Here is a 27,182-nt window from a genome sequence, read left to right as displayed (position 1 = left end):
ATAATAAGAATATATAATTTTAAGATGTTCTAATATGTCAGTGACTTGACAGAATGTTTATACTTAGGCAAACCATCGGCAACGATGTCAACAGTGTTGATACACTTATTGTTATGCTGGTGTGCCAGTCGGGCTAGAGGTGCAAAGTGGACCAAATTGGAGTGGGAGCGCGGAGTACGAAATAAGTTAGAATGTTAAATAATAATGTTGGCGGAACGTTAAAGCCTAGTTCGTTCAGCAATTCAAGCGTGTCTAGTATACCAATAGCAAGCTTAAACAAGAACAGATTGTCAATTGTACAAATGTATTATAGTATAAAGTCAACATTTTTTCATCCTTCTTTTTCTTAAGGCGCCTCTCCAACTAGTGAAGGTCAGCATATTTATCTTTATTTCTGGCGAGGCTGAACACTTGGGCGACACCCGCTATCCCACTCTCGTAAGTTCCGCAGCCACGATTTTTTCCATCATTATCAGTTGCAGAAGCTCGTATCTGTCATGCCTAAGTATCTGTCATTACTATAATTTTTTCATAGTCGATCATTTTTGTTATATCCTTTATAAAGTCTATTTATAAACATTTTAAATACCCATTACTACAGGCAATTAATATTTAAATGTGTCGTCGGAAATACAATAACGGCTCATTATTGTGTTTTTTCCTCAATAACAATAATGCGACAATGTTAAGAATTTATAGATATTTTTTTCTCGTTTAAAGCATTTTTATTACCCAAGTTATAGGTTTTACAAAATTGAAATTGGCAATGCTATTGAAGTTAAATTATTACGCCAGTAACAGCTATCGGAAGGGGTAAATGGAATGAAAAAGGTATGCTTGTTAATGACCAAGAATGACCTGATCTCCAATTCGCATCGCTCATATAAGAATGGCAGAAGTGGCGTCACGTCAAAAATGTTTATTGCTCCATTAAATACAGAAGAATATAATATTAGTCGAAAGAGTTACATGAATTGGAGAGGATGTGGATAGAAACATATTTACTATAAGGTAAGGGTGTTGGTGAAATTACGGGCACATGGGACTTATCAACTTATGTGTCGGATTTTTGCAATTTAACTGATTGTCACTGCAACTGTTATGGACAGGCGTGTCACTTTCCACCAGGCCAAGTTCGTGCCATCACTGGGTATCAAAAAGAAAATTGTTGTAAATTTAGAGTTTTTAAGTTTTCGCGATTGTTACACATGGGAAATTAAACTATTTTACTCAATTTGTATCGCGTACATTTGTTTTTCCAAACAAACCAACGCTTCGGGCCCTTTACTGGTCACGATCACGGTTGACCGAGGTGGTACACCCATCAACCAGTTCACTATAGTTACAAAACTTATTAATTAAATACCTTATTGTTAATTTTACAAAGAGACATTCCAATTTACTCTACATTACGTTTTACAAATTATTTTATCGAATGAATTTTTATTTAATATAATTAGTACTACAGTCTTAGGTCTGTTTAGGATTTTTCATCAGAGGAAATACTTGGTTAGTTTGAAAAAACAAGTATACTCGATTTGAATCAAGAAAAATAGTTTCGTTTCCTATTAGTTGCAAATAGACTTTGCCCTCGATTTCGGGCGTTAATGGATTTTAACCCGATTTAAACTAGGCTTTAACAAAGCGCTGGGCGCTTATCCATCTCGGTTTGCAAATAATAAATGTATTGCAAGTAACAGTTGCAAAACACCATTGTTGATATCGAATCTGATATAACCAAAGATGTTTATCTTTGACGTCTTTTCTTTAAAAGATAATAAAAGATTTTGCAATATGCCATATGATTTGAACTTTTAACGGTTGCGAATATTTTTTTTGTCAAAAATTCGGTGTCGAGTTCTTGAAGTTTTTGCAATTGCTACACATTGAAAGTACAACTATTATATAATAACATTTATCTTCGCACATATCATAAACTCTCTATAATGTGTTCAAAAACCGCAAATTACGACCAGCATAAAGATAAACTGTTTTGTTAGAACAAATTTTTTACTGTGAAAATGTTATCATCGAATTCGATGTTATTATTACATTAAAATTTCGAATATCTCTGAAAAACAAAACAATTTGATTGGACCCATTGACTTACAATTATATGGACGTCGGGTCCGCGCTAAAAAGTGTCCGAACTTATAGGGCGTTAAAATCGTATACAGAGCGTCATTCACGCTTTAGTCTTCGTTTGTTCGACTGACAGCGAAGCAAGCAAAATTAGACAGTACTGCGATGACATTACAATTTAAATTCAACGTTTTAGCTTTTTCATATTCCTTGACATGTCACTACGTTTAAATAGGTTGACTTCGGACATTTTTTTCGTGGTTTTTGTATTAGACCCGTCGTCCATTTATTTGTAAATCAATGATTGGACCTCAATTCCAATATCAGTCGAGATGAAGTTTCTGAACCAAAATTCTATTGTCTATTGTACTCGCTACTGATCAGACACAGAATTTTAATAAGTTTCAAAAAAAAATAACGTTGTAAATTTGCTAAATACAAAAAGTCTTTTAAAAAAATAATAGGAGACGCTTAAACGGGAACAAATAATAACGTCATTATATTTATGAAATTCAAATTATTTCATTAAACAATGTCTCAAAATGTTGCATAACCGGTGTAAACGCATAAACCATTTTGGCAAAAAAGAACTATTCAAAAACAATACAAGATATCAAATATGACTGTATAATAATATTGAAATTGGTTAATTGGTTACCAGACAGTGCGCGAAACCTTATTCATATCCTCGTTTGCCACCTTAAAGGTAGAATATCTTCTTCAAATTTAAATGAGACCAACAAAGTTACCGTCTTTCCAACAAAAAAAGAATCATCAAAATCGGTGCACAAATGCCAGAGTTATCGCGTAATAAACATACAAATATTCGTGATGAGAATCGAAATGAGAACTTCCTCCTTTTTTTTCAAATCGGTTAAAGAAAGTGCGTCGCGAGGCAATAGACTAAAACAATACTTTCATTACAAAAATTCATTCTCTCTTGTGTAAAGCGTAGTCAATACTTCAAAGAGCCTTTTATACAGCGAGCACAAAAAACATGTACACACGTTTCATCGTTTTCCTTTAGAATTAGCGAGAGGTATTGCCTGCCAAACATTCACAAATGTACGTAAAAATTATTAAAAGTACATAGGTACATGGCACCAGACGGACTCGAACTGTCTACCTGCCAATTGACAACAAATTGTTCACGCACATTTTGTTTTATATTATCAAGTGTAAGTATCAAGTATCATTATCAGGACGAACAAGTCTTACGCCTAGTGTTAACATAATTGAAAGCATTGAATGAATCAATTTGGAAAAAAAAATGGTTTAAAAAAAACCATAGAAAAAAAAACACAAATTTACCTCGAAATTTTACAAGAAAACCGCTGCATTCAATAGGTGCTTTATATATACCAATGATTTTTTTTTTATATCAACTGAACTAATTAGAAAGCGATATACATTTTTGGACTTAATTTCGTTTGTAAATAAACACATTCTGAAATAAAACCAATGTCCCTGATGCTCAATCCGTGCAATAGAACTGATTCAATGCGGGAAAAACTTGAATCCTTACACACTAACCTATGTAAGAATCGAATAAAATTTAGGCTACGCGATATACGATTTGCTTGTTTAAGCGATTTTACAAAATCGAACAAGACTGGTTACATCCTTGCTCTTTCTTGCCTATTTGGACACGTTCACGTTCTATAAGGAGAATGCAAGTCTTCAGTCCTCTAGTCAACAGTCCTTACTGTCTTCTTGTTTATACCACAATTCGTAATCCATATTTTTGTTTTTTGAAACTTACTCTAATACGTGAAGTAATGGCTTGAAGGAGGCTGTAGTGACTAGAATAGAGAAAGGATTGTTGAGGTGGTTTGGGCATGTAGAGCGGATGGATGTAAGAAGAAATACCAAACAGATTTATGATGCAAAGGAAGGGTTTTAAGAAGACGTCCTAGAAGACAAGATTATTCTTGTCACTTCGATTCCCAACGAAGTTGTATGAAAAGAGGTAGTTGATGTTGAGAATAAAGTGGCGTTCCGTGGTCTCTGCTGCCTACCCCTCCTCTGGGACTAGGGCGTGACCTTATGTTGTACGTATGAAACCTACTTGGACGGCGACATAGCCGAAAATCAAAGGCATTGCATTAGAACTATTCGTATCAAGTCCGAATCTGAAAAATTATGATCCGATAATCTCACAGGGATCATTTTATCTCTTGGGGTACAAGCTATATTCGCATTTTGTCGCATTCAAAACGGACTTAGTGGACAAGCGACGTCCGAAGTGATGAAAAATCTCAGGGTCAATGCCACCGTCACCCTGAGACATGCTCTCATTACTGCTTGGCGACAGAAATATGTATGGAGACAACATCCCTGAAGAAACTCTTTCACAAGAAGTTCTACAGCTCCTATTTGACTCGTTCGCTCGTGGTTCTTGCCCACGCTAATGTGATTACGTATTAATAAAAGAAATATGTAGGAAACGACCTCTAAAAATGATATTATAAATATTTAAACTATGTATACACATTCTAACCTTCAATTCTTTATCAAGAAATAAATAATTCAAAGTCGATAAATGTCATTATCAGCTGACTGAAAGGTCAGCCATCTTTGAATAGAAAATGTCGATTATTTAATAATATGAGAAGTCCTAATTATCTCGAATCTGAAACCGAAATTCAATATGTGATTTCAAATTTCAAGAAACAGACGAGTATTTCCATTCGTACAGTTTTCCGTTAGATCCAGTTCTCTTGCGCGAAGCGTATACGACAATTAACTTGGAGGAGTATGAAAATAAAAACATTCAAGATATAATAAACTTACCTTAGTTTTAGCTTGAAGGACAGCGGCTCCGTTAGTGTTGACGACGCCATTATTGCATTGGGCCTTGTGGACACACACATATCCTTGTCCTGCACATGTCTGTTGAAGGTCCCCACCAGAATGCTCATGCGCATGCACATTGCCTGTTCCTTGGAAAACCTCATCGATATTCTGCTGATTTTGCTGTTCGAAATCAAATTCACTGGTCTTCTGCGTATTCTGAATTAGATTCAAATTATTTCCAGATGTAGATGCTGTGAACGGTGATGGAGAAGACCCCACGTATCCAGAGGAAGACGCGAATTTTGATCCAGATGAGCCTTGTCCAGAAAATCCTTGACCGAAATTCTGGTTTTGGTTTCCAGAAGCGAAACCGGCTCCTGAAGCTTGGAAGCCAGCTCCTTGGAATTTATTTGCTCCAGCGTTAAGGTAAGGGTTTTTAGACAAGTCAATACCTCCTTTATTTGAGGTACTGAAGGAGGAAGACTCGAATGATGAAGATTGGAAGGTAGAAGGCTTGACCTCTTGGCCACCACCGAAACTGCCAGCAATTTTCGAAAACTCTCCATTAAGGAAAGGATTTGCTGACAAATCTATGGATCCACCAATCTGACCACCAGATCCACCAAACTGACCACCGGCACCACCAAACTGAGCACCGCCTCCAGCAGTATTTCCTGAACTAGAGAAGCTTGAGGAACTCTGGCTGAACTTTTCAAAATTTCCACCACCTGCAGATGCACCAGCTTTGAAGGGAGAATTCTGACTCATCCACCAATAAGGACCTGCATTGGGGATCCCACCATCAAAGACATTACTTCCAGCTACATGAAACTGAAATTCATTAGCCAAGTCAGCAGCTGCTGCGGCTTTAAAGGCATCTGCATTCCCGAATCTCTCAATGACTTTACCATCTTTAACTTTAATGCCTGCACAACCTTTGTCGGAAGAACATTCTTCAAAAGATTGCTGAGTATGGACTTCAGCGCCGGGCAAAGATTGAATATGAGCTAAAACCTGGTTAGGGGACTTAAAATTTGTGGTTCCACATGTAGTGCATCGTTCAGCTCGTGTCTGTGGTTCTCTTTCCTCAGATTCTGCTATTGGTTCGATGTTCTCCACTGCGCTTGCAGCTAGGATGAGGCAGAACGCCACTATGGTGTGCAACTGCCTCATTTTTCTGGAACAAAGATAATTCCATTGTCAGTTTCATCAAATATGTTTTAAGGTATGTGAGAGTCACCATACTCATTAAGGCGAGGTATTTGGATGCTAGTCTAGATTTTAAGAAGTGGGGGATTGCCCCTTGCGTCCCACTATATTGTCAAATTTTGGGATAATATTTAACGAGAAGTATTTAAAGAGAAACATCTCCATGTAAAAATTATGTGAAAAGTTAGATATTCATTCTTAAACAATTCGTTTTAAACTTTAATTTTAACCTATTTTCGGGATTTTTGGGTAAAGTACATCCTGTCGTGTAACGTATTAGTACATTGTTTTGACAATATCCTTATGGGTATCGTACATTATTCATAAGACTGTTATTACTTTTCGACGCGACGGCCTCCGTGGTCGAGTGGCTTGCACACCGATGTTTATGGTGTCGCCATTTCTGAGGTCCCGGGTTCGATCCCCGGCAGGGTCAGTGTAAAAAATAACTTTTCTATATTGTCTCGAGTCTAGGTGTTTGTGGTACCTTCGTTGTTTCCTATCCCATAACACAAGTGCTTTAGCTACTTACTTTGGGATCAGAGCATCGTACGTGCTATTGTATGATGTTTATTTAAAAAAAATACGTATTACTTTTATTACATAAACGTAATGTTTTTCCTGGCCGGTTTAATAAAAATCTAAACTAATTCTTCTTCGCGACTGATATTATATGGAATTGGAAGTGATTGTCATCTATGACTATAGGAGTGCCCGGAACATTGGTTTGTTTAAGAAAAAAACACACAAAATAATTGTAACAAACTAGTGGAATAATTTCACATAAAAAATAATAGAATATCGATTCAATAAAAATTTAAATACAATGAATGGCGACATCTCTAGCCAGGGCTGGTAGCTGTAAAGATATCTAACAGGGTGACGAAATACTTAAGATTTGTCATAGATGGCGCTACGTCTAAAAATCGTTGAAAAACCAATACAAAGACACGACAGCAAGCACATAGAAAAATTCGTGAGGCCCAGTTTCGTTCCGTGGCTTAGTTGGTACAGCGTCTGTGACGGTAAGTTAGAAGACGTCGGTTCGAACCCGGCCAGATCGAAGGATTTTTTTGAGTGTTATATATTATAGTTATTAATTAAAAAACACATTATCCCCCTTAGGCCAAGCAAAGTGGAATTAGAAAGCCGTTAAACGCCCAATGTATTTTTGTAGTAAATATAATTACATGCTTCAGGCCCAAGTCTCCTTCAGTTTTAAGACATGACCGCCGACTTATCGTAAGCGACATTTTTAACCGATTTCAAAAAAGTAGGTTCTCAATTCGAATGCTTTTGTTTTGTATGTATGCTAAGCGATAAATATTCGTGAACCTATTTGATGGTTTTTTTTTGATGGAAAAAGGATACCTCGGTAGTGGTTCCATTTAAATTTGAAGAATATATTACACCTCTAAGGGTGCCGAATTAGGTGATGAATAACTTTTGAGGTCAGTTTTTTTTAATACTCTGCTGAGATGATTACCTATTACATATAGTTTTTCATATATTTTAAACCGTAACGGGCGCATTGACATTTCCCCCAAAATTACACTAAATAGATTGTAGCAAAAGTTAAATTTATTCAGGTCAGATATCACATGAGCATGTAGCCCGTAACCCATCGCCTTCTGGGTCTTCCACGTCTCCGTTTTGCATCACTGCATGGATCCCATCCATGCAGTGATGGTCTTTTCCCACAAATCGCCTGACATGCGGTAGACGTGTTCTGCCCAGTTCCATTTTAGGCTAGTGGTTTTTTTATTAACGTTAACGATTTGCGTTTTGGATCGCCATATTAAGACATTACGCTCCATGCCTCGCTGACACATCCCGAGTGCGAACTTCTGACGATTCATCAAAGACCAAGTTTTAGCGTCGACAACAACTTTTGTTCCTTTATTATAAAATTTTACTTTCATACAAAAGTAAATATATTTAAATACATCACTCTGATCGGTGATAACTTGTGCGATAACAAACGAAAGCGTTAGCGTATAAATACAGATTTTTAGTAGAGCTCCTTGTGAAAGAGTACGTCCAGGGAATTATTGCCGCCTTTCCTATTAGAAGAAGTCGTGAGCCTGATGGTAAGCTACACGCCTATCCATAACAGTTGCAGCGCCACTCAGAGCTTTAAATTGCAAAGATCCGAGGGGCACTGCCACTGCGCCCGTCACCCTGAGAAGTTTATAAGTCCCATGTGCCTGTAATTTCACAAGCACCCTTACTCTTCAAAACCGGAACACAGTAACGTGGCAGTACTACCCTGGATGAACTCTTTCACAAGGAGCTCTACTGCTATACTGCGTTTAGATTTGGAAGGGTAAGGGATATTCTTGTTGATATAGTTTGGTTTTTATTCCTTTCAATTTTGTATTCCTTTTGACGTTATGTTTTTGTGATTCGATGTTGTCAATAGCTACATAAAATAAGTTCCTAAAAACCCCAAAGGATTACTGATTTCTTCTCCTTCTTCATCCATTCTAAACCACCAGGCAAGCGTCGTGTCTCTCGTGAAAGTACAGGCACATAGGATTTGTCAACTTATATCTCAGGGTGCAGTGGGAGTGCCTCTCAGATCTTTGCGATTTAAAGCTCTGAGTAGCACTGCAACTGTCATGTGTCGCGTACCATCAGGCGCACGACTTGTTCATCCCGTCACTAGATATCATAAAAAAATTTTTGGTGAATTTATTACATTTTGTTGTTTTTGATGTTAGTAACATAATCCTGCTAAGTTGTTATTATGTTACAAATAATCTAAATAATTATATGAAATTAATGAGAAGACTCGGTCCACATAAAGATACACAGGTCCACAATAAGAAGAGGCTAAAAGAACAAAAAGAAAGACTGGAACAAAAAATGGATACAATACAATACTATAAAAAGTCTTCCTACACGTGAAATACAACATAAAGTGAACTTACCCCAAAAGGGCCTGTAATTGCATAAATATTCGATGCTTTATAAGAAGTTAAGGTTTCATAAGGTTTATATGACTTACGACGCACACGTCCTTTCTATTCGAGAATTTTGATGGCAGTGAAGACGGAAGGAAACAAAGTAAGAATGATGAAGAAGAGGAATTAAAGAACCATTCAAAAATTCGAAATTTCAAAAATAAGTGTCCAGGAACTAGAAGAGAGCGTGATAAGAAAGAAGGTGGGATAACAATGAATGGTTATTAGTAAAGCAATCGAACGCCTCGCTAGTCGCATTGTTTTTGAGACCTTTTTGTTCAAAATTTATGAATCACATACGTCTGAAGCGTCACCTTATAAGCAATGTAGTGGGTGGACTAGGACAGTCATAGTTGAAATCATTTATATGTGAATCAACACGTAGAGAAGGTCACTATGTTTACTTGAGAACTTTCAATGTTACGTGTTCTATACACAATTGTACTACCCACGTCTTTTCAATATCTTTCTTGCTTTGAATTTACATTCTTGCTTTAAACATACTACCTCTGCTAGAATTCAAATTCCGGAAAGCCCGGAATTCGGACGCTGGCTTTATTTCACAATTTATTTTCTTACTAACGAAATTACAGTCATTTGAAAAATATATGTCGTATACTGTACGTTTCTGTTTGGTTCAGTTGATATAAAAAAATCACAGTGTTTCCCGTTGGTCAGATTGATGTTCTGACTGGTCTGGCCAAATACAGCGGTTTTCTTCTAAAATCTCGAGGTAAGTTTGCGAGTTTTTTCTATCATGAAAATTTTTAGAGTTCGTGTATTCACATCGTATAGTAATTAGAGTACATCCTCAAGTTTACTATATATTTTATCCAAAGTGATTAATTCAACACTGTCACTTATTGTTACTTACATACTATGTTACTATATGTTACTGTTAAATACAGTAATTGCGTTCAGGTTCCGTATCGGAATATACTAGCTTATTAGTGCGTTGTTTATAAAAATGAATAAAATTGATAATGCCAGAATTGTTTCCACAAAGGTCAAATGGTTCTTCCGACAATATCACTGTATCTCCCATGGCTTCAGATTTGCTCATTTAGAAACACTTAAATGTCTTACTGGGAATTGACGTCAACCAAAAACCAAAAAAATCCATAATATTAACCTTAGAGCTAAGTCCAAACTCATGGTACCACGATTTCGTTTAACCAAGGTAAACAACTCTTTTATGGGAAACTGTATACGTTTTTGCAAAAAGATTCCGCAGCATATATTAAGTTTATCATTTCCTAAGTTTAAAAACTACATTAAAAATATTTTGATCGAAAAATCATATTACAAAATTGAAGACTACGTGTTAGATAAAGATGTATGGAAAGACGACATGGCTCCAGAATCCACACAAATTTGATTCAAAGTGTATTCCATAGCATTTAAGTTTATTTGAAAAGAGCAATCCCTAGAGTTTCTTGCTCGTTCTTCTCAGGGAGGTCAGCGTAGTGAACGAGCAGTAGCTTAAATGTGACGTTTTCAAGTGTAAATTTATTTTACCTATGGAATAAATAATCTTTGAATTTGACTTTGACTTTAACGTTCTGGTCGTCATTATCATCTATAGCGTTAAAGATACTTGCGTAAAGTGGACATCAAATTTGCTTTCTTTGTGAGGATCCCAACCGCGAACTAAGGTTTAAGAGTATTTGAAAGATTCCTTTCCGATAAAGGCTGCACAATTATGGAACAAACTTCTGTCTGTAATCCGACATCCTAAGTCACTTCCTATTTTCAAAACTGGATAGCGTAAATATCTTCTAACACTCTCTGCAACATGTATATGTTTATTAGTAAGTACAAGTTGTAACGGCCTGTGTGATCGAGTGGTTTTCATGGTGTCGCCATCTCTGTGGCCCCAGTTCGATCCCCGGTCGGGTCAGTGTAGAATGAATTTGTATTCTTGTTTAAAAACCAGTTGTGAAAACAATAATAAAAAAGGGTTTTTCTTAACCAGTTAAGAAAACTTAGTTATGAAAGTGAACTAAAGGGAAAACTTTTCTATATTGTCTCGGGTCTAGGTGTTTTTGGTACCGTCGTTGTTTCCGATTTCCATAACACAAGTGGTTTAGCTACTTACTTTGGAATCAGAGACACGTTTGTGATGTTGTCTAACATCTAATATAAGTTTATTTAAGCATAGACCTCATCAAGTATCCACGAATCAAGAACGTTTTTGCTAATTATTGAAAATCAGGTTTTTTAATGATTTTTTTTTAACTCCAATGGATTTCTTTTTGGTAAATTTCATTTTCAAATTCTAATTATAAAACTGACAAAAAAATCCATTGCCATTAAAGAAATTGACATTCAGCACACTTTTCATGTGTGTATTGTAGCTGTGTAATATAATGTAAGTGCTTATTTATTAAACATTACGATTACAATTGGCACACTACGTTTCCTTCTCTAATTAGTTTTCTTCTACCTCAAAGGCCGTCTTCGCCCATTATTATATACGTCAAATAAACAACATTAAATTACGTAATACATTTTATATTCATCACTCAATAATAGAATGACTAAACAAGTATGGTTGCTTAGTAATAGATACACATCAAGAAAGTAAGTTCAATAAGTAAGTTTTTAAGAAAGTAGCTAAAGTAAATCAATCTAGCGATTTCGACGTCTGAAAGTTTCCGTATTTTTTTAATCACGTACACGTGCAGAGCTGAGCCATTTTGATAACTTACTTATAAGTGGACCCCATTGCAATTTAGCATCCAACGTTATACCTAAAAATACAACTGTATGTTAATTAGTAGGTCCCCTAAATTCACACCCTAAGGCCAGAGGTTGTTATCAAAACTGTTAACACCTGGAACGAACATCAAACGCCACGAAACAAAGGGATTCTAATTACATTTTCATTTATGCAGCCATGAACTTTGATTCGTTGAATATATTATTTTATTTATCGAGTGCCATAAGTAAAGTTTCTTTTGATCTTTCTGTTTTAATTATACACGGGTAAACACTCATAGCCTCGCACTAGGGAAACCCTGTATCGCGGGTGCCACGGACACACATATAGACAACCACAAATTACACCCGAACTCACGAGAGGAATGGATTTAGGGCATACAAATATTTCTCCGGATCATGGGGATCGAATCCAGGACCTGTGTGGTAGCCGTTCGGCCACGCAGTAATGTGAGCTTTGGGGTGCTGGTGATGGTACAAGCGCAGTGGTAGCGCGCCTCAGATTTTTTTGCAATTTAAAGCCTTGAGTGGCACTGCAACTGTTATGGGTAGGCATGTCGCTTACCACCAGGCGCACAACTGTTCGTCCCGTCACTTGAAATGATAAAAAAATTACTGTTATAATGTCAAATTCATTTAAGAGGCAATGTATATGGTTTTGTAATAAAGGTCCGATTTGGATGTTCCAAATTTGCCATTTGCGAGAAACAAAAACTATATAGAAATATCCGTAGTAGTGATTGACAGATTGTTTCTCTCCAAGATCCTTGGATAGAAATTACTTAAATACATAAAATTGACCACAGTGGTCGAGTGCCTAGCATGATTTCATGGTGTAGCCATCTCCGAGGTCCCGGGTTCGATCCCCGGTCGGGTCAGTGTAGAAAACTTTTCTATATTGTCTCGGGTCTGGGTGTTTGTGGTACCGTCGTTGTTTCCGATTTCCGTAACACAAGTGCTTTAGCTACTTACTTTGGGATCGAAGCAACGTTTGTGATGTTGTTTAATATTTATTTATTATTATTTTATAATACCGTGTGGTAGGATGGACAAGTCGTGCGCCTGGTGGTAAGTGGCACGCCTATCCATAGCAGTTGCAGTGCCACTCAGAGCTTTAAATCGCAAAGATCTGAGGAGCACTGCCACTGCACCCGTCACTCTGAATCTCAAGTACCTGTAATTTCCCCAACACCCTTACCCTTCCAAACTGAAACACAGTAATGCTGACATTACTGCTTGGCAGCAGAAGTAGAGAAGGAGGCAGTACTTGCCTGAAAGAACTCTTCCACAAGAAGCTACTAGCAGTTGCAGTATATAAGTATGATGATACCCCTGGACAGGTGTTTACAAAACATAAATATAGTTTATATTTTTCAAATTGATTTAGTTATTTTGCATATATTCAAATGTAGCTACAAACAAATTTAAATCGATAACATTATCTGCCGCCTTGTAAGAATTCCAGTGGGTAGTTGTTCTATTATAATCGAATAACAGCTTTAATAACTATCTAATACAACAATAAAAACTAAAAAAGGTAATGTTGAACATTTTTCTTAACAAAAACATAAGTGTTAATGGTTAAATTTTAGAGCAAGGTCCATTTACATTTTTAACGTTTTACCCTATTACGTCAGAGCTAAAAATGTGAATAATTATTTTGAGTAAGCATTTGACCTACCGCCCCTATAAACAATCGTGGGTTCGAAGTTTTTCGGAAATTTAATATGTAATTCACCATAAGTTTTTTGGTGAACAAAAGCATTGCGAGAAAACTTGTACGCCGCAATTTAATGATGAATGCAAATGAATTTAGTAGCAGTAGCTCCCTGTGAAAGAGTCCGACCAGGTAAGTACTGCCACCTTATCTATTTCTGCCGCCAAGCACTAATGTCAGCATTACTTCCCTGGACGAACTCTTCAACAAGGAAAAATGTGCCAAGTTTAATCAAAATCAGCTAAAACGGAAAACAATTTAGTCTTCCACCCGTGAAGTAGAATGTTGTTTTAAATTTTTATTGAATTTATATTCAATTATTTTTTGTGAAATTACTCGACTAGTTAAGTAAGATCGAACACTCAGAAAAAATTCCTTCGATCCGGCCGGATTCGAACTGACGTCTTCTAGCTTACCGTGACAGACGCTATACCAACTAAGCCACGGAACGAACCAGCGGACCTCACGAATTTTTCTATGTGCTTGTTGACATGTATTCGTATTTGTTTTTTTGTCTAGCCGGGGCTGGTAGCTATAAAGGTATCTGATAATGTATGTAACTGGGTGACGAAATACTTAGATTTCTCATAGATGGCGCTACGACTAAAAAGTCGTCGAATTTTTTCTGAGTGTTCGAAAATGTTATTTTCAAATTTAAGTGGGACCACTACTTAGGTAATCCTTTTCCATAAAAAAGAATAATCGAAATCGATTAACAGATGTCAGAATAATCGCGTCTTCCCTCTTTCTGAAGTCGGTTAAAATCATTACTCGTTCGATTTCGACGACGGGTAAAAAGAGATGCTAAACTGGTTGCGAAGTATGTATGACTGTGTGTCGCAGTGGGCGCCCGCGGCGACGTAGTCTGCGCGTGCGCAAGGCCACGACGCGCATCGAAAGTCATGACATAACTGTCACAGACGTTCAGTACTTTTGGTTACTTGTTTTTTTTCTGGGTTAAACAATTTCATTTTACTTTGTTTCATTTAGGTTATATTGTTATTATGTCGTAATTTCGTTCAGAAATACCGAAGAAATCGCGTAACAAATACATAAAAAAATACAGCGAAGTAAGAACCCCTCGTTTTTTGAAGTCGGTTAGAAATAGTTATTTTTATTTTTATTTTTTTATTTTATTACGAGAGACTGCCCTGAAAATTATTAATGTATATAATAACTACATTATTCGAGTTATTTGTACATAGTTTTTAGAGGAAAGTTTTTTTAATTTATTTTCGATTGACAAATTGTTTAAAATCTAGTTGTCAACATCGTACTTGCTTGCTAAGTTCTTGTTTATGTTTGTGGAACTCCAAGTCTATTTGTTCTAATCAATGTTTAGTAACACTTATGTGTTTTATGATGTTTGCTTCCCTTGAATAAAATAAAATGAAAATAAAAAAATTGCATTCCAAAGTTATAGCTAGATTTAGGTAAAAAATCCACCAGGTTCATTGAAAATTAATAAAATAATAATACATAAATAACGCACAGACTTATAGTCCCGCACTAGACTAGACATGCGCATAGAAGACCACAAATCACACTCAAACTCACAAGGTCCCGGGTTCCATTTATTTATGAATAGAACCCGGGACCTCTGCGTGGCAAACGAGCATAGTAACCGCTCGGCCACGGGGGCACTTCAATATGTAGCCCAGGAGAAATTAAAGTCCGAAGACTCAGTCTGTATAAAATTTATTTAAAAGAAGGGGTAAAAGGAAAACAGAAAGGCTGTAATAAAATATAATGTCATAAAAGAAACAGATACGATAGTATAAAACATTCTCTTACAACGGATTAATATAACGTAGACACTTACCCCAAAATGACCTGCATTCGCCTATATAAGCAGTTAAACTACGGATGTTTTAAAATTGAGGTTTGACATCACACGTCCTTTCTCTTCGAGAATTTTGACGAGAGTGAAGACGGAACGTACCGAAGTGAGAATAACGAAGAAAAAGGAACTAAAGAATGATTCAAATTTCAAAATGAACTGGTCAGGAACCAGAAAAGCGGGTGCTAAAAAGGTGTGATGATAATAAAAGAGATCAATCACATAGTCACAAATTAATAAAGAACAAATATAGATATACAAAAAGACACAATAACCTTTTCAAAGAATAACACCCAAAGGTTGACTATATCTGGTGTAAAAATAAGTGGGCGAAGCGGACGCAGAATCACAACGATAAAGACGTTATGGATAGAGGTTAAACGGTGAATCGATAGGTTAGATATTCTGCCCGATAATAGTAATACTATCTTAATTGAAACGGTTAACAATAACTGTATGTCACTGGTATAATGATAATCATATTCCAGCCCAGGGAAATACCTATTTCTACCATATAACCTTACGTATTTCTACCGCCTGCATTCCGGTTTTGAAGGGTAAGCCTGGGGGTGAAATTACAGGCACATGGGACTTGCCAACTTACGTCTCTGATAAGTAATAAGTCGTGCGCCTGGTGGCAAGCGACACACCTGTCTATAACAGTTGCTATTCCACATAGAGCTTTAAATCTCAAAGACCTGGCACCGTGCGCACCTGTGGGACGTTTGGTATGTTTTAAAGTCTCCCTCCAGTGTCCAGTGACATTCATATCTCAATTGGTCACCGTTCAATACGTACGTACTGTCAGTCAGTCTGTCACGGTCATAATGTCAATTGCATACACCGATTGCATAACTCGCTTCTTAACAAAGCTTGCTAACAAACGGTACAATTCAACCTTCGATGTTTGTGCGAAGTTCAAATATTAACTATTGGTTTTTAATGAAGGATTTTTACTTTATTTAAGGCTCCCTTTACATTGCCGCATAACAAAATGAAGCCAAATTTTTGTTAATGTAGCAAAAACATTCTTATGTCCATTTATTTATTGTCAATTTTAGACGCTAAATTGCAATAGGGTCCACATATAAGCAAGTTATCGAAACGACTCAGCTCTGCAGTGTGCGCGATTAAAAAAATACGGAAACTTTCAGACGTCGAAACCGCTAGATTGGTTTACTTCAGCTACTTTCACAGTCTAATGACATACGGCATTATGCTTTGGGTAATGCCGCCGATATCAATAGAATCTTTGTCCTGCAGAAACGTGCAATTAGGGCAATTTACAATCTGGGCCCCAAAGTATCTTTGAGAGATAAGTTTAAGGAAATTAACATTCTTACACTAGCGTCACAGTACATCTATGAAAATGTAATTTGTTGCAAGAAGAATTTTTTTTATACTATCAATACTATCATGCGCCTGAAGGTAAGCTACTCGCCTGTCCATAACTGTTGCAGTGCTTCTCAGAGCCTTAAATATCAAAGATCTGAGGGGCATTGCCACTGCGCACGTCACCCTGAGACCTAAGTTGACAAGTCCCATGAGCCTGTAATTGCACCAGTACCCTTCAAAATCGGAACGCATAACTGCTTAGTGGCAGAAATAGGTCAGGTGGCAGTATTTCCCCAGACGAACTCTTTCACAAGGAGCTCTCTGTCTTGCCACTAATCTGTATTGTATCTTTTGTTAAAGAATATTAATTTATTCAAGTTAAAACAAATAAACAACAAAAAGCATATCAAAAACGTCCATGACTCAACATTTGAGGATTATGCTAATTACGTAGCCCTCGCAGATATTTTGTCATGGCCCGTCCTAATATAGAACACCACAATTAAAATATATGTTTTGGTCTAAAAATTAAATATCGTATACTAATTCGTGACCATGGGACCTGTAAAGAGGGAAACCCGGTATCGCGCGTGTCACGGGCACACACAGACAATCCCAAATCACACTTTAACTCGCGAGAGAAATAAATGTAGGCCATACAAATATTTCTCCCGGCCCGGGAATAGAACAAGGGACCTCTGCATGGCAGACCAGCTTGCATTGATATTTAATATACTCGATTTAAATCTGGGTAAAAACCGACCGCAAAATTTGAGGAAATACATATATTTTCCAAGTTTTATTGTGATTGGGAAATTAGGTGAAATCAAATAGCTTTGGTTGACGACTGTCGTTTTAGCTCTCCCCATTGTCACGACAGTCTGTCATCGTAAGTTCATTTAAATATACACGGCACGGCACTTTAAACTGCACGACTGTCTATCGTCACGATATAATGGGAACGAGACTTACTGTGTTCCGGTTTTGAAGGGTTTGAAATTACAGGCACATGGGACTTGTCAATTATGTCTCAGAGTGATGGGCGCAGTGGCAGTTACGGATATGAGACAACAATAAATAAAACGTGACTTTTTATTTATTGTCGGACGACAGTCGTTCTTGATCTTTTCAACGCTTTGACAGTCTGTCAAGCTATAAGTAATTATTTAGAAATTAAAGTCATCGGTGTAAACACAGGGATTAAAACCATGGACCTATCAAATGAGAAGTAACCGTTCTTCCACTAGGCTACCTATCGTTGGGTATCTTTACATAAATAATTTACGCACTTCTTAGCGTCGTAGGTGTGTCTATGTAAGAGTTGAATCAAATTTAGGTTACGCCATATATGATTTGCTTGTTTATGTTTTTGATTTTTAATTCGGTCAAGGATGGTCTTGTCCTTGTTTTTCATGTCAATTGGACACATTTACTTGCAAAGTTACCCCACTAATCGGCTCGAGTCTCCTCTTTTGGACACCATAAGAATAAGAAATCATAAGAAGAATGTTTAGTTAGAAAAAATTATACCTCAAAAGTTCGTGAAATTACAACTGTTTGCCAAGTTTTATTGAAAACGATTAACGGAAAGTTGGTGAAAACCAATAAACCAGATTCATCCCTTAATTTGCTACCCTTAGAGGGTGAATATTTTCGTCAAATTTGAAAGCTATTGCTATTGAGGTATCCTCTTGTAACCTTTTTTAGTAGATCTCTTCAAATAAACGAAATTTCTCTTCTCTCTTTGGTACAATGACACTTTGACATTATTGTTTAAAAATAATTAGTAAATTATTTGAAACCCAATGGTGTTGGTGTAAACTATACACAAGGTTATTTCCATTTCAAACCCGTTTTAGTTGTGTGTAAGGCGTACACACAAAAAAATACAGTCGAATTGAGGACCTCCTCCTTGTTTTAAAGTTGGTTAATAACATAGTGACAAGTAAAGCTCTTTCACGTTGTGTAATACTTAAATAAGTAAAACTTTTAGTCCGCGATGGAAAACGGCAAGTTGTAAAACGGTAACTACGGAGGCCAGCGTGCGCGAGCAGGAAAGGGGAGATAGGGATAAATAAGGTCGAATATTTCCGCAGAACACTCGCCATGGTATATACGATAAACAGCGCTAAGCGATACAACGTTTCCATGCAGTTGCAGAGGTTCAAGGTTGGATGAGACCTCTTCATTGCCGATAACTCGTGAGGCGCTGCAAACTGTCCAAGACATCGAGGAGGCGGAGTCGTCCCAGAGGTGCGAACAATACTCAACGCAAGACCTGACCTGTGTTTTCTACAGCGAGCTTTGCGATTAAAAGCTTTGAGTGCCACAGCAACTGTCATGGACCGGCGTGTCGCTTACCATCAGGCGGGCGACTTATTCGTCTCCTCACTATTGGTTTCTAGATTGCAAACTTTACGTTATATAAAATTAGATTGATCGTTTGTTTGGAATGCGCACGCTCGACTTTACGCAACTTTCTCTCGTATCAACATCGTCCTATGTATTGTTAATAAATATTTCATAATATATAATGTATACGTAACATAAATGTAATGTTACACATTGTAATTTGGACTATTTATTTAACCGACTTACAAACATAGAAGTTTTTTATGTATGGTACGTAATTATTCACACATTTGACATTTGTGAACCGATTTCGTTGATTCTTTTTTGTTGGAAAGGACCTTAGTGGTGTCCCCATTGAGATTTGAAGAAAATTTTCAATAATTTATATATATAAATTTGATTTATTAGATTTCGCCACTATCCAGTAACCGATTACAATACTTTGAAGCAGCAGTTCTTTTTTTTTTCATTATAATTATTTGTACTAAAGATACATATCAAAACGAATGTTTTACAAGCGATGGTTACCATTTACCATCAGGTCGACCGTATGAGTGTGCCGGAATGAATAAAAAATTAAACAGGATACTTTCTCTGTCTTTAGTTACGTAAGCCTTACTATAAACTTGAAATTCTTTTGTGCAGTTATTGAACAACAATCAAAAATGTTGACGACCTCCGTGATCGAGTGGCTTGCATACCGGTTTTCTTGGTGTCGTCATCTCTAAAGTCCCGAGTTCGATCCCTGGCGGGTGACTGTAGAAAAACTAACTTTTCTATCTATATATTCTCCGGTCTGGGTGTTCGTGGTAATGTCGTTATTGTCAAACACCGTCGAGTAAACAAGTCTGCAGTCTGCGAGTATGTCATGGATAAACTTACACATTTAATCAAGTTTGACAAACCCCAGATCCTTGCAAAAGAAGTCTGTTATCTAACCAGGATACTGCAAGAGGTCATTGAAATTATAAAAAATCCCAATTTCAGTTTGGGGTCCAGTATTTCCTTTGATGAAAAATCCCAAACAGACATTCTATAATGCAGTACTAATTAAAATGTTTTTATTTATTCTAATTTCCATTACGAATTTAATAACAATACATCTTGTCAAAATAAATTAATTGCAAAACGTAAAATAGCGCAAATTAAAAAATAAGGTATTTAATAAAATAACTTTTGTAACTATAATGACAAATAAGTTGGTTTGCATTAATATTAGACATAACTGGTTGAAGACTGTACCACCTCAGTCAGCCGTGACTATGGGACCTGTAAAGGGCCCGAAACGTTGGTTTGTTTGAAAAAACAAGTATACGCGATTTAAAAATCCGGAAAAATAGTTTCATTTACAAATTCTTTATTTACTTTGAAACCAGAGCATCGTATGTGATGTTTCTAATATTTATTTAATTTAAAGTCATTCAAATACGAACTTATGCAAAACAAATTATGGAATTTTATATCTCTCGTATTTATGCATAAAAAAGTTATCGAGCAATTTTAGTTCTTCTTCTTCTTCCTGTCCTTATGCCACGCTAGGTGGGGTCGGTACAATATGTATTTTTCCTCCATTCTCCTCTACCAGCCGTCATTTTTATACTCACACCTTTCTTATGCATGTCATTTTTCACACAATCATACCTAGCACTCTTCTCGTCACATGACATTCTTCCCTACGCATGAAATATTCTAAAGTCATTAAATCTGTGTTCTAAAAAATTGTCATTTAGAGGATGTGCCCTTTTACATCGACTGGTGCGAAATTATGTGTAATATATTTAACCGCCATTTTGCAGAATTTGGGAGAACAAAATGTCCTTGCAATAAAAAAAATTTTTTATTGAAATCGGTTCCCGGAAAGTGCGCGAAACCAGATTCATCCCCTAGTTTGCCACCCTTATAGGTGGAATATTTTTTTGAAATTGAAACAGGACTACAGAGGTACTCTCTTTCCAACAAAAAAGAATCATCGACATCGGTTCACAAGCGCCGCAATTATCGCTACATACAATTGTAGCAGGAGAGCTCCTTATAATAAGAGTTCGTCCAGGGAAGTACTGCCATCGTACCTAATTCTGACGTCAAGCAGTAATATGACCATTACTAAACTCTAGTTTTAAAGGGTACGGGTCCTGATTAAGTTACAGGCATATGCGACTTGTCAACTTATGTCTCAGGGTGACGGGCGCAGTGGCAGTGACCCTCAGATCTTTGCAATTAAAAGCTTTAAGTGGCACTGCAGCTGTTATGGACAGGCGTGTCGCTTGTTCGTCCCTGTCACTTGGTATCGTAAAAAAAATACAGTCAAATTGAAAAGCTTTTTTTGAAGTCGATTAAAAATCATTAAACAAATTTGCTCCAAAATGTTAACAAATTCAAAATAGATGCCTCTCTTTATAAATAGCCTAGGCGCTCACTCTACAGACATCATTAAATTGTTTTACAGATAATGTTTCCTCACACTGTTTTCCGAATTTGAACTCACGACCCTCTGCTAAAGACACGGTCAAACCATTGGGCTACCACGGCTTCCCTCTTTTACCATTTGATATTTTTGTAACGTACTGGAGAACATTGTCCTGTAATTTATCGTTACACATAATGAATGTAACTCACTGATGATACAAAATTCGTATGAGCTTCGAAGTCCTGGAACTGTAAAGCCCAGGAATAGAATTCACTCCATCTTCGTTCCATCGTAGACCCTTTCTGTCCTCCATGGCCAGGTAGTGGACAAAAGCAAGTCCAATTACTTTTTAATTGTATTGCATAATGCAGTAGCGTATATTATATTTTTCTAGTTAATATTATATAAGTGTCTACCGGAGTTGCGTTGTTTTTGAGCAACACTTGCTGATGAAAACCAAAAAAATTTACTCTACGATCATTTGTCATGTTACGGAATTACATTCTGCCCGCTTTAAAGATGTTTTGACCCCAAAAAATGTCTATTGCGCGGGAAATCGATTTTTCGACATAAAATTGTATCACCAACCTGTTTTTTTTTTAATTCATAATAAAAAATGAGGATACCGGATTACGATTAACAAAACTTCACTCGATTAATAAAAATCAGGCATTCACCTACGGAACAATCAGTTAGTAGCAGTAGCGCTGCTTGTGAAAGTGTTCGTAAGTACTTATATCTCTGTATCTTACCTATTTCTGTGACCGAGGCTGACTGTGTCGTGGACGTTTACTTTATAGTTAAAGGAATGTCGTGTCTAGCTTATCCCAATCGATCGTGACGACAATTTATCGGTTCTCGGCAGCCGCCTCGTCGTTTGTACGACAGAATCGTTTGAATCTGCGATTATCTGTCGTGACATTTTTATCGTGACATTCTCATTCCCATTGTCGTGACAATCTATAGTCGTAATGTCAAAAAAGTTGTGGACAATTTAATTTAAATATACAAGCTACGACACTTTAAAGTGCACGACTATCTGTCGTCACGACATAATGAGAACGAGGCTTACTGTGTTCCGGTTTTGAAGGGTTAAGGGTGCTGGTGAAATTACAGACACATGGGACTTGTCAACTTATGTCTCAGGGTGACAGGCGCAGTGGCAGTGCCTCTCAGATCTTTGCGATTTAAAGCTCTGAGTGGCACTGCAACTGTTATGGACAGGCGTGTCGCTTACCATCAGGCGCACGGCTTGTTGTTCCCGTCACTTTATCATAACAAAAAATAGATCGGAACAAATAATTTCATATCTAATTACACAATATATGTAATTCAGTATTTACATACTTAATGACGTCATAGGTGCGGGATCATAGTTAACTGTGTCAAGGCCAAGAAGTTTCACATAAAAAAAGCGTTTACATAACGTTGACCGACTTCGAAAGAAGATACGTGTTCAATAAAACTCGTTTGTGAAAACGTTATTTAGTAAGTCGATGTTGAATTTTACTTCTTTCCATTTCGTTTTTTTGTAAGTAATTACGTTCGTGTAAAAACCTCTAGTAACAATTACATTGGGTGTTCTGGGTAATTTTAATTTTATTGTAATTATAATAATTCATTTATTTGTGAAAACATAGGTTACACCGAACTGCAGTATGTCATTGAACTAAACCCGTATAGATCTTGCAGCTTGTCTCGATCGATGATGTTTGAAATAAACATAGAAAATGATAAATGTGAAAAAAATATTTATTTACAAGGAGCAACCCCTAGGGTGATGTCTGCCGCGTGCCAGACGAGTCGTGGGCGAAGGCCACCACAGAATGGATCACCAGGACAGAAAACGTCCATTAGGCAAGCGTCGATGGAGAGACGAGCTAGATGCGCACCTAAAAGAATGGACCTCACTGGCGCAAAACAGAGAGATGTGGAGAGAGGGGAGGTAGGCCTTTGTCCAGCAATGGGACAGTATTGGCTTAAAAAAACATCTCCTAGAGTTTCTTAGTCATTCGTCTCTTCCTTACGAATGAGCAGTAGAGGTTAATCAATATGGCGCTTTCAATTGTAATTTGCTAACCTATGAAATACAGATATTTTTTAAATGCGTCAGGGATTTCAAGCAGTGGACCCTGTGCTAAATGTAAATATAGTATTTAGTAGCAGTAGAGCTCCTTGTGAATGGGTTCGTCCACGGCATTACTGCCACCTTACCTGTTTCTGCCGCCAAGCAGTAATGTCAGCATTACTGTTTACGGGTATTCAGTTCAGTTCAGATTCTCGTGTCTTCCAAAGATTTTTTAATATGAAATGGAAGAGGCATGGTCGGCCGGGGTCAATGACTCAAGTTCAAGAACCAATGCGTGCCGTATCGTGTAGTACCACTTTCTTTTACATTTATGTAGATCATCCTATTCACGTCCTAATATATAAATAAATATTAGGCAACGTTACATACGTTGCTCCCAAAGTAAGTAGATAAAGCACTTGTGTTATTAAAATCGGAAACAAGGACGGTACCACAAACACCTGATGAAAAAGACCATATTTTCAATGATCTGAAATAAATATTGTAAATGATAAATAAGCACATTAGTTCTTATTTACAATTTGTGGTTATTTACAAGAAGCAACTCCTAGAATTTCTTGCTCATTCTCCTCAGGGGAATCTGCCTTACGAATGAGCGGTAGAGTTTAATCAATATAACGATTTACTAACCTATGAAATGAATATATATTTAAGTTTGATGAAATTCTCAATTTAGATAGTTAAGGTACCAGACTCAGCATAATATGCGCATTTTTATTATTACTTTGTTCAGACCAAAATATGGCATTCCATTCTACTGCAATGTCGTTCCACTTGCAGCAATTGTCGTGCAACACATTTGCCAGTGAATAAGTATCTTTATTGCTCTTTGTTTTTCAGATTTATCCCACTTAATATTGTGATATGAATTAAGTTTTTAAATATTGTTATTGTCGCGTCTTTGCGATAAACATCCAACATAAGGATATGTTAAAAAAGGAGAAAGAATGTTTCAGGAGAAAGAACACCGGTTTTGTTATAATTCGGTTTTCGGTGTAATGAAAATTCGAACAAACGTCATTTCGGAAAAAAATTCATTCCAAGGAAGTACTGCTACCTTAACTATTTCCTAGTGGAGTTTCCAAGCAGTAATGTGACCATTATTGCGTTACGGTTACATAAGATTTGTCAACTTATGTCTCAAGGTGACCGGCGCATTGGTAGTACCCTCAGATCTTTGTGATTTAAAGCTCTGTGTGGTTCTGCAACTGTTAAGGACAGACGTGTCGCTTATACCTCTCCTTAACGATGATAACTAGCTTATAGTATAATAATCACAGTACAGAGCGCTAAACAATCGACCTCAAAAGTTCGTGGAATTATATCTTTTTTCCAAGTTTTATTGAAATCAGTGCGCGAAACCGGATTCATCCCCTAGTTTTCCACCCTTAGAGGTGGAATATTTTCTTCATATTTAAATGGAACCAATACTGAGGTACTCTCTATCCAGCAAAAAAAAGAATCATCAAATTCGGTTCACAAATGCCGAAGTTATCGCGTAACACACACAAAAAAAACAGTCGAATTGACAACCTCCTCGTTTTTTTTAAGTTAAAAATATACTTTTGAAATAACCTCAAAAGTCTCATTTTTCTCGAGATTATCGGGACCGATTTTTCCTCCTCAATTTTATTTCTAGAAAACACGATGAAACTCAAAACGCCCTAATGACATTATTCAAATATATTACGATTATTCGAACCTCTACTACGTAGGTACATTTGCGAATGTTTGACAAAACATACGACACACCTATAAACCTCTCGCAAGAAACCCGTGCCCTGCAGTGGCACGGTTGACGATAACAATGATATGTATAATGCATAAATTTGCATACCAACACTCCTTTTTTAAAGTAGTTTTTGTCTAGATTATTTTTCATTATTCTATACAGACGTGGTTTTTAAGTTTAAAACAATATTTTGTATCGGAATTCCTTAAAACAAGTTTTTTTTTAAGTTTAAACAGGTAAGACGCGACTTGCTTGCCTTTGCATTACGCAATCCCAAGCGATGCGATGTTGTCGACAAATATATCGATAAGAATTTTAAAAGGTCAATTTGGAGTCAAAGATGTCTATGATAACAAATACGTTATACATTTTTTTTAAATAAAAAAATTTAGTATTGAAAGCTTAAGAATCGATACTACGATAATCGATTATTTTCCATCGTGAAAATTTTTAGAAATCGAGTTTTCACACCATATAGTGATCAGTGTCCTCGAGTTAACTATGTATTTTTTCCAAAGTGATTGGTTCAACGTTATCACCGTTATGCGTAATCAACCAAAGCTATTTGAGGTTGTATTGACTCTTAAATACGAGGTCTAGAACTAAACAGAATGACTGAATCTTAATAGGTTGGATAAGACAGCTGTCAGCCCTGGGTTCTCCCAGCCAAAGTCAGGTTCCATTTGCGGAAAGAAGCAACCCGTATAAGTGTCTTTTCAACTATGGGGAGGATGTAAATCATAATGCGCCACGCTAGCACAAAGAGTTTAAACTTTCTTCGATGTGCAGGTTTGATCATGCAGTTATTTCTACTAAAAATCAAGAGGTATATCTACTAAACATTTACAAATGTACATAACTTAAAAGTTAGTCATAAGTGTAGCAGTAGAGCTCCTTACCTATTTCTGCCGCCAAACAGTAATGTCAGCATTAATGCGTACTGGTTTTGAAGGTTAAGGGGTGCTGGTGAATTTACAGGCACACGGGACTTTTCATCTTATGTCTCAGGGTGACCGGCGAGGCAGTGACCCTCAGATCTTTGATGTAAAGGTCTGAGTGTCACTGCAACTGTTATGGACCGGCGTGTCACTTAACACCAGGTTTACGACTTGTTCGTACTGTCATTTGATAACATTAGAAAAAATATTTCAATTAGAAGCAATCGTTCTCCAACTAGTCACCATTAATCTTCAAAATTCATAAAAGTTAAATAGTTAATTATAACTTAGTCAGCATTTAATTAAGAGGGAGCAGAGGAAAAATTCCTAATCTTCGATTTGATTTTAGTGGGGTACATCCACTTTAAAGTTAAAAATAAAATATTATATGAGGAACTAGACGATATATTCAAGCATAGACATTAATCAGAAACATAAAACAATGAAGTTTCCTCGATAGATAAAAATCACGAAATTACCTATAATTTTCATATTTTTTCGATTTATCCTCAAAATGCTGCAGGTTATTAGGACAAAAATTAGATAATTAATTATATTTATGCATGATCGACACCTGTCACTATGGATTTTTTTTTAATCCCTTTAGTTTTAGAGTTATTCCGCTAAAACGAATTTGGTACTTTTCCTGTCGCATGTCACGCGAACTTCAGGCATATATTTGGGCATGCTCCCTCTTAACGGCGACAGAAACGCGTTCAATAATAATTACTACTTAGTTATTATAAAAAAACCTTTTTACACACACACACACACACTCATAGCCCCACACTAGGGAAACCCTGTAACGCGGGTGCCTCGGACACAAACATAGACAACCACAAATTACACCCAAACTGACGAGATAAAAAATACAGGTCAAAGAAATATTTCTCCCGGTTCAAGATTCGGAGGAAACCAGCACGGCAACCGTTTGGCTACAGAGGCAGTAAAAATAAAAAGCAGTTAAATTAAAATACATACAGATATATAGAGATACA

General features: G+C 36.7%; 1 protein-coding gene across 3 annotated transcripts in view; it reads right to left on the bottom strand.

The window, feature by feature from the left end:
- The window catches only part of LOC113225702, a 98,558-nt gene that overhangs the window by 42,825 nt on the left and 28,551 nt on the right, over positions 1–27,182 (bottom strand). For all 3 annotated transcript variants that reach the window (XM_026458103.1, XM_026458104.1, XM_026458105.1), the window contains exon 2: positions 4,876–6,055. In XM_026458103.1, coding sequence (XP_026313888.1) covers positions 4,876–6,051 — 1,176 coding nt within the window. In that variant the 5' untranslated portion in view covers positions 6,052–6,055. The remainder of the gene's footprint in view (positions 1–4,875; positions 6,056–27,182) is intronic.

The sequence above is a fragment of the Hyposmocoma kahamanoa genome, unplaced genomic scaffold (genome assembly GCF_003589595.1).
Source record: "Hyposmocoma kahamanoa isolate Upper Pololo Valley unplaced genomic scaffold, ASM358959v1 170, whole genome shotgun sequence".
NCBI lineage: Eukaryota > Metazoa > Arthropoda > Insecta > Lepidoptera > Cosmopterigidae > Hyposmocoma > Hyposmocoma kahamanoa.
This window is presented reverse-complemented; position numbering and strand designations above follow the sequence as displayed.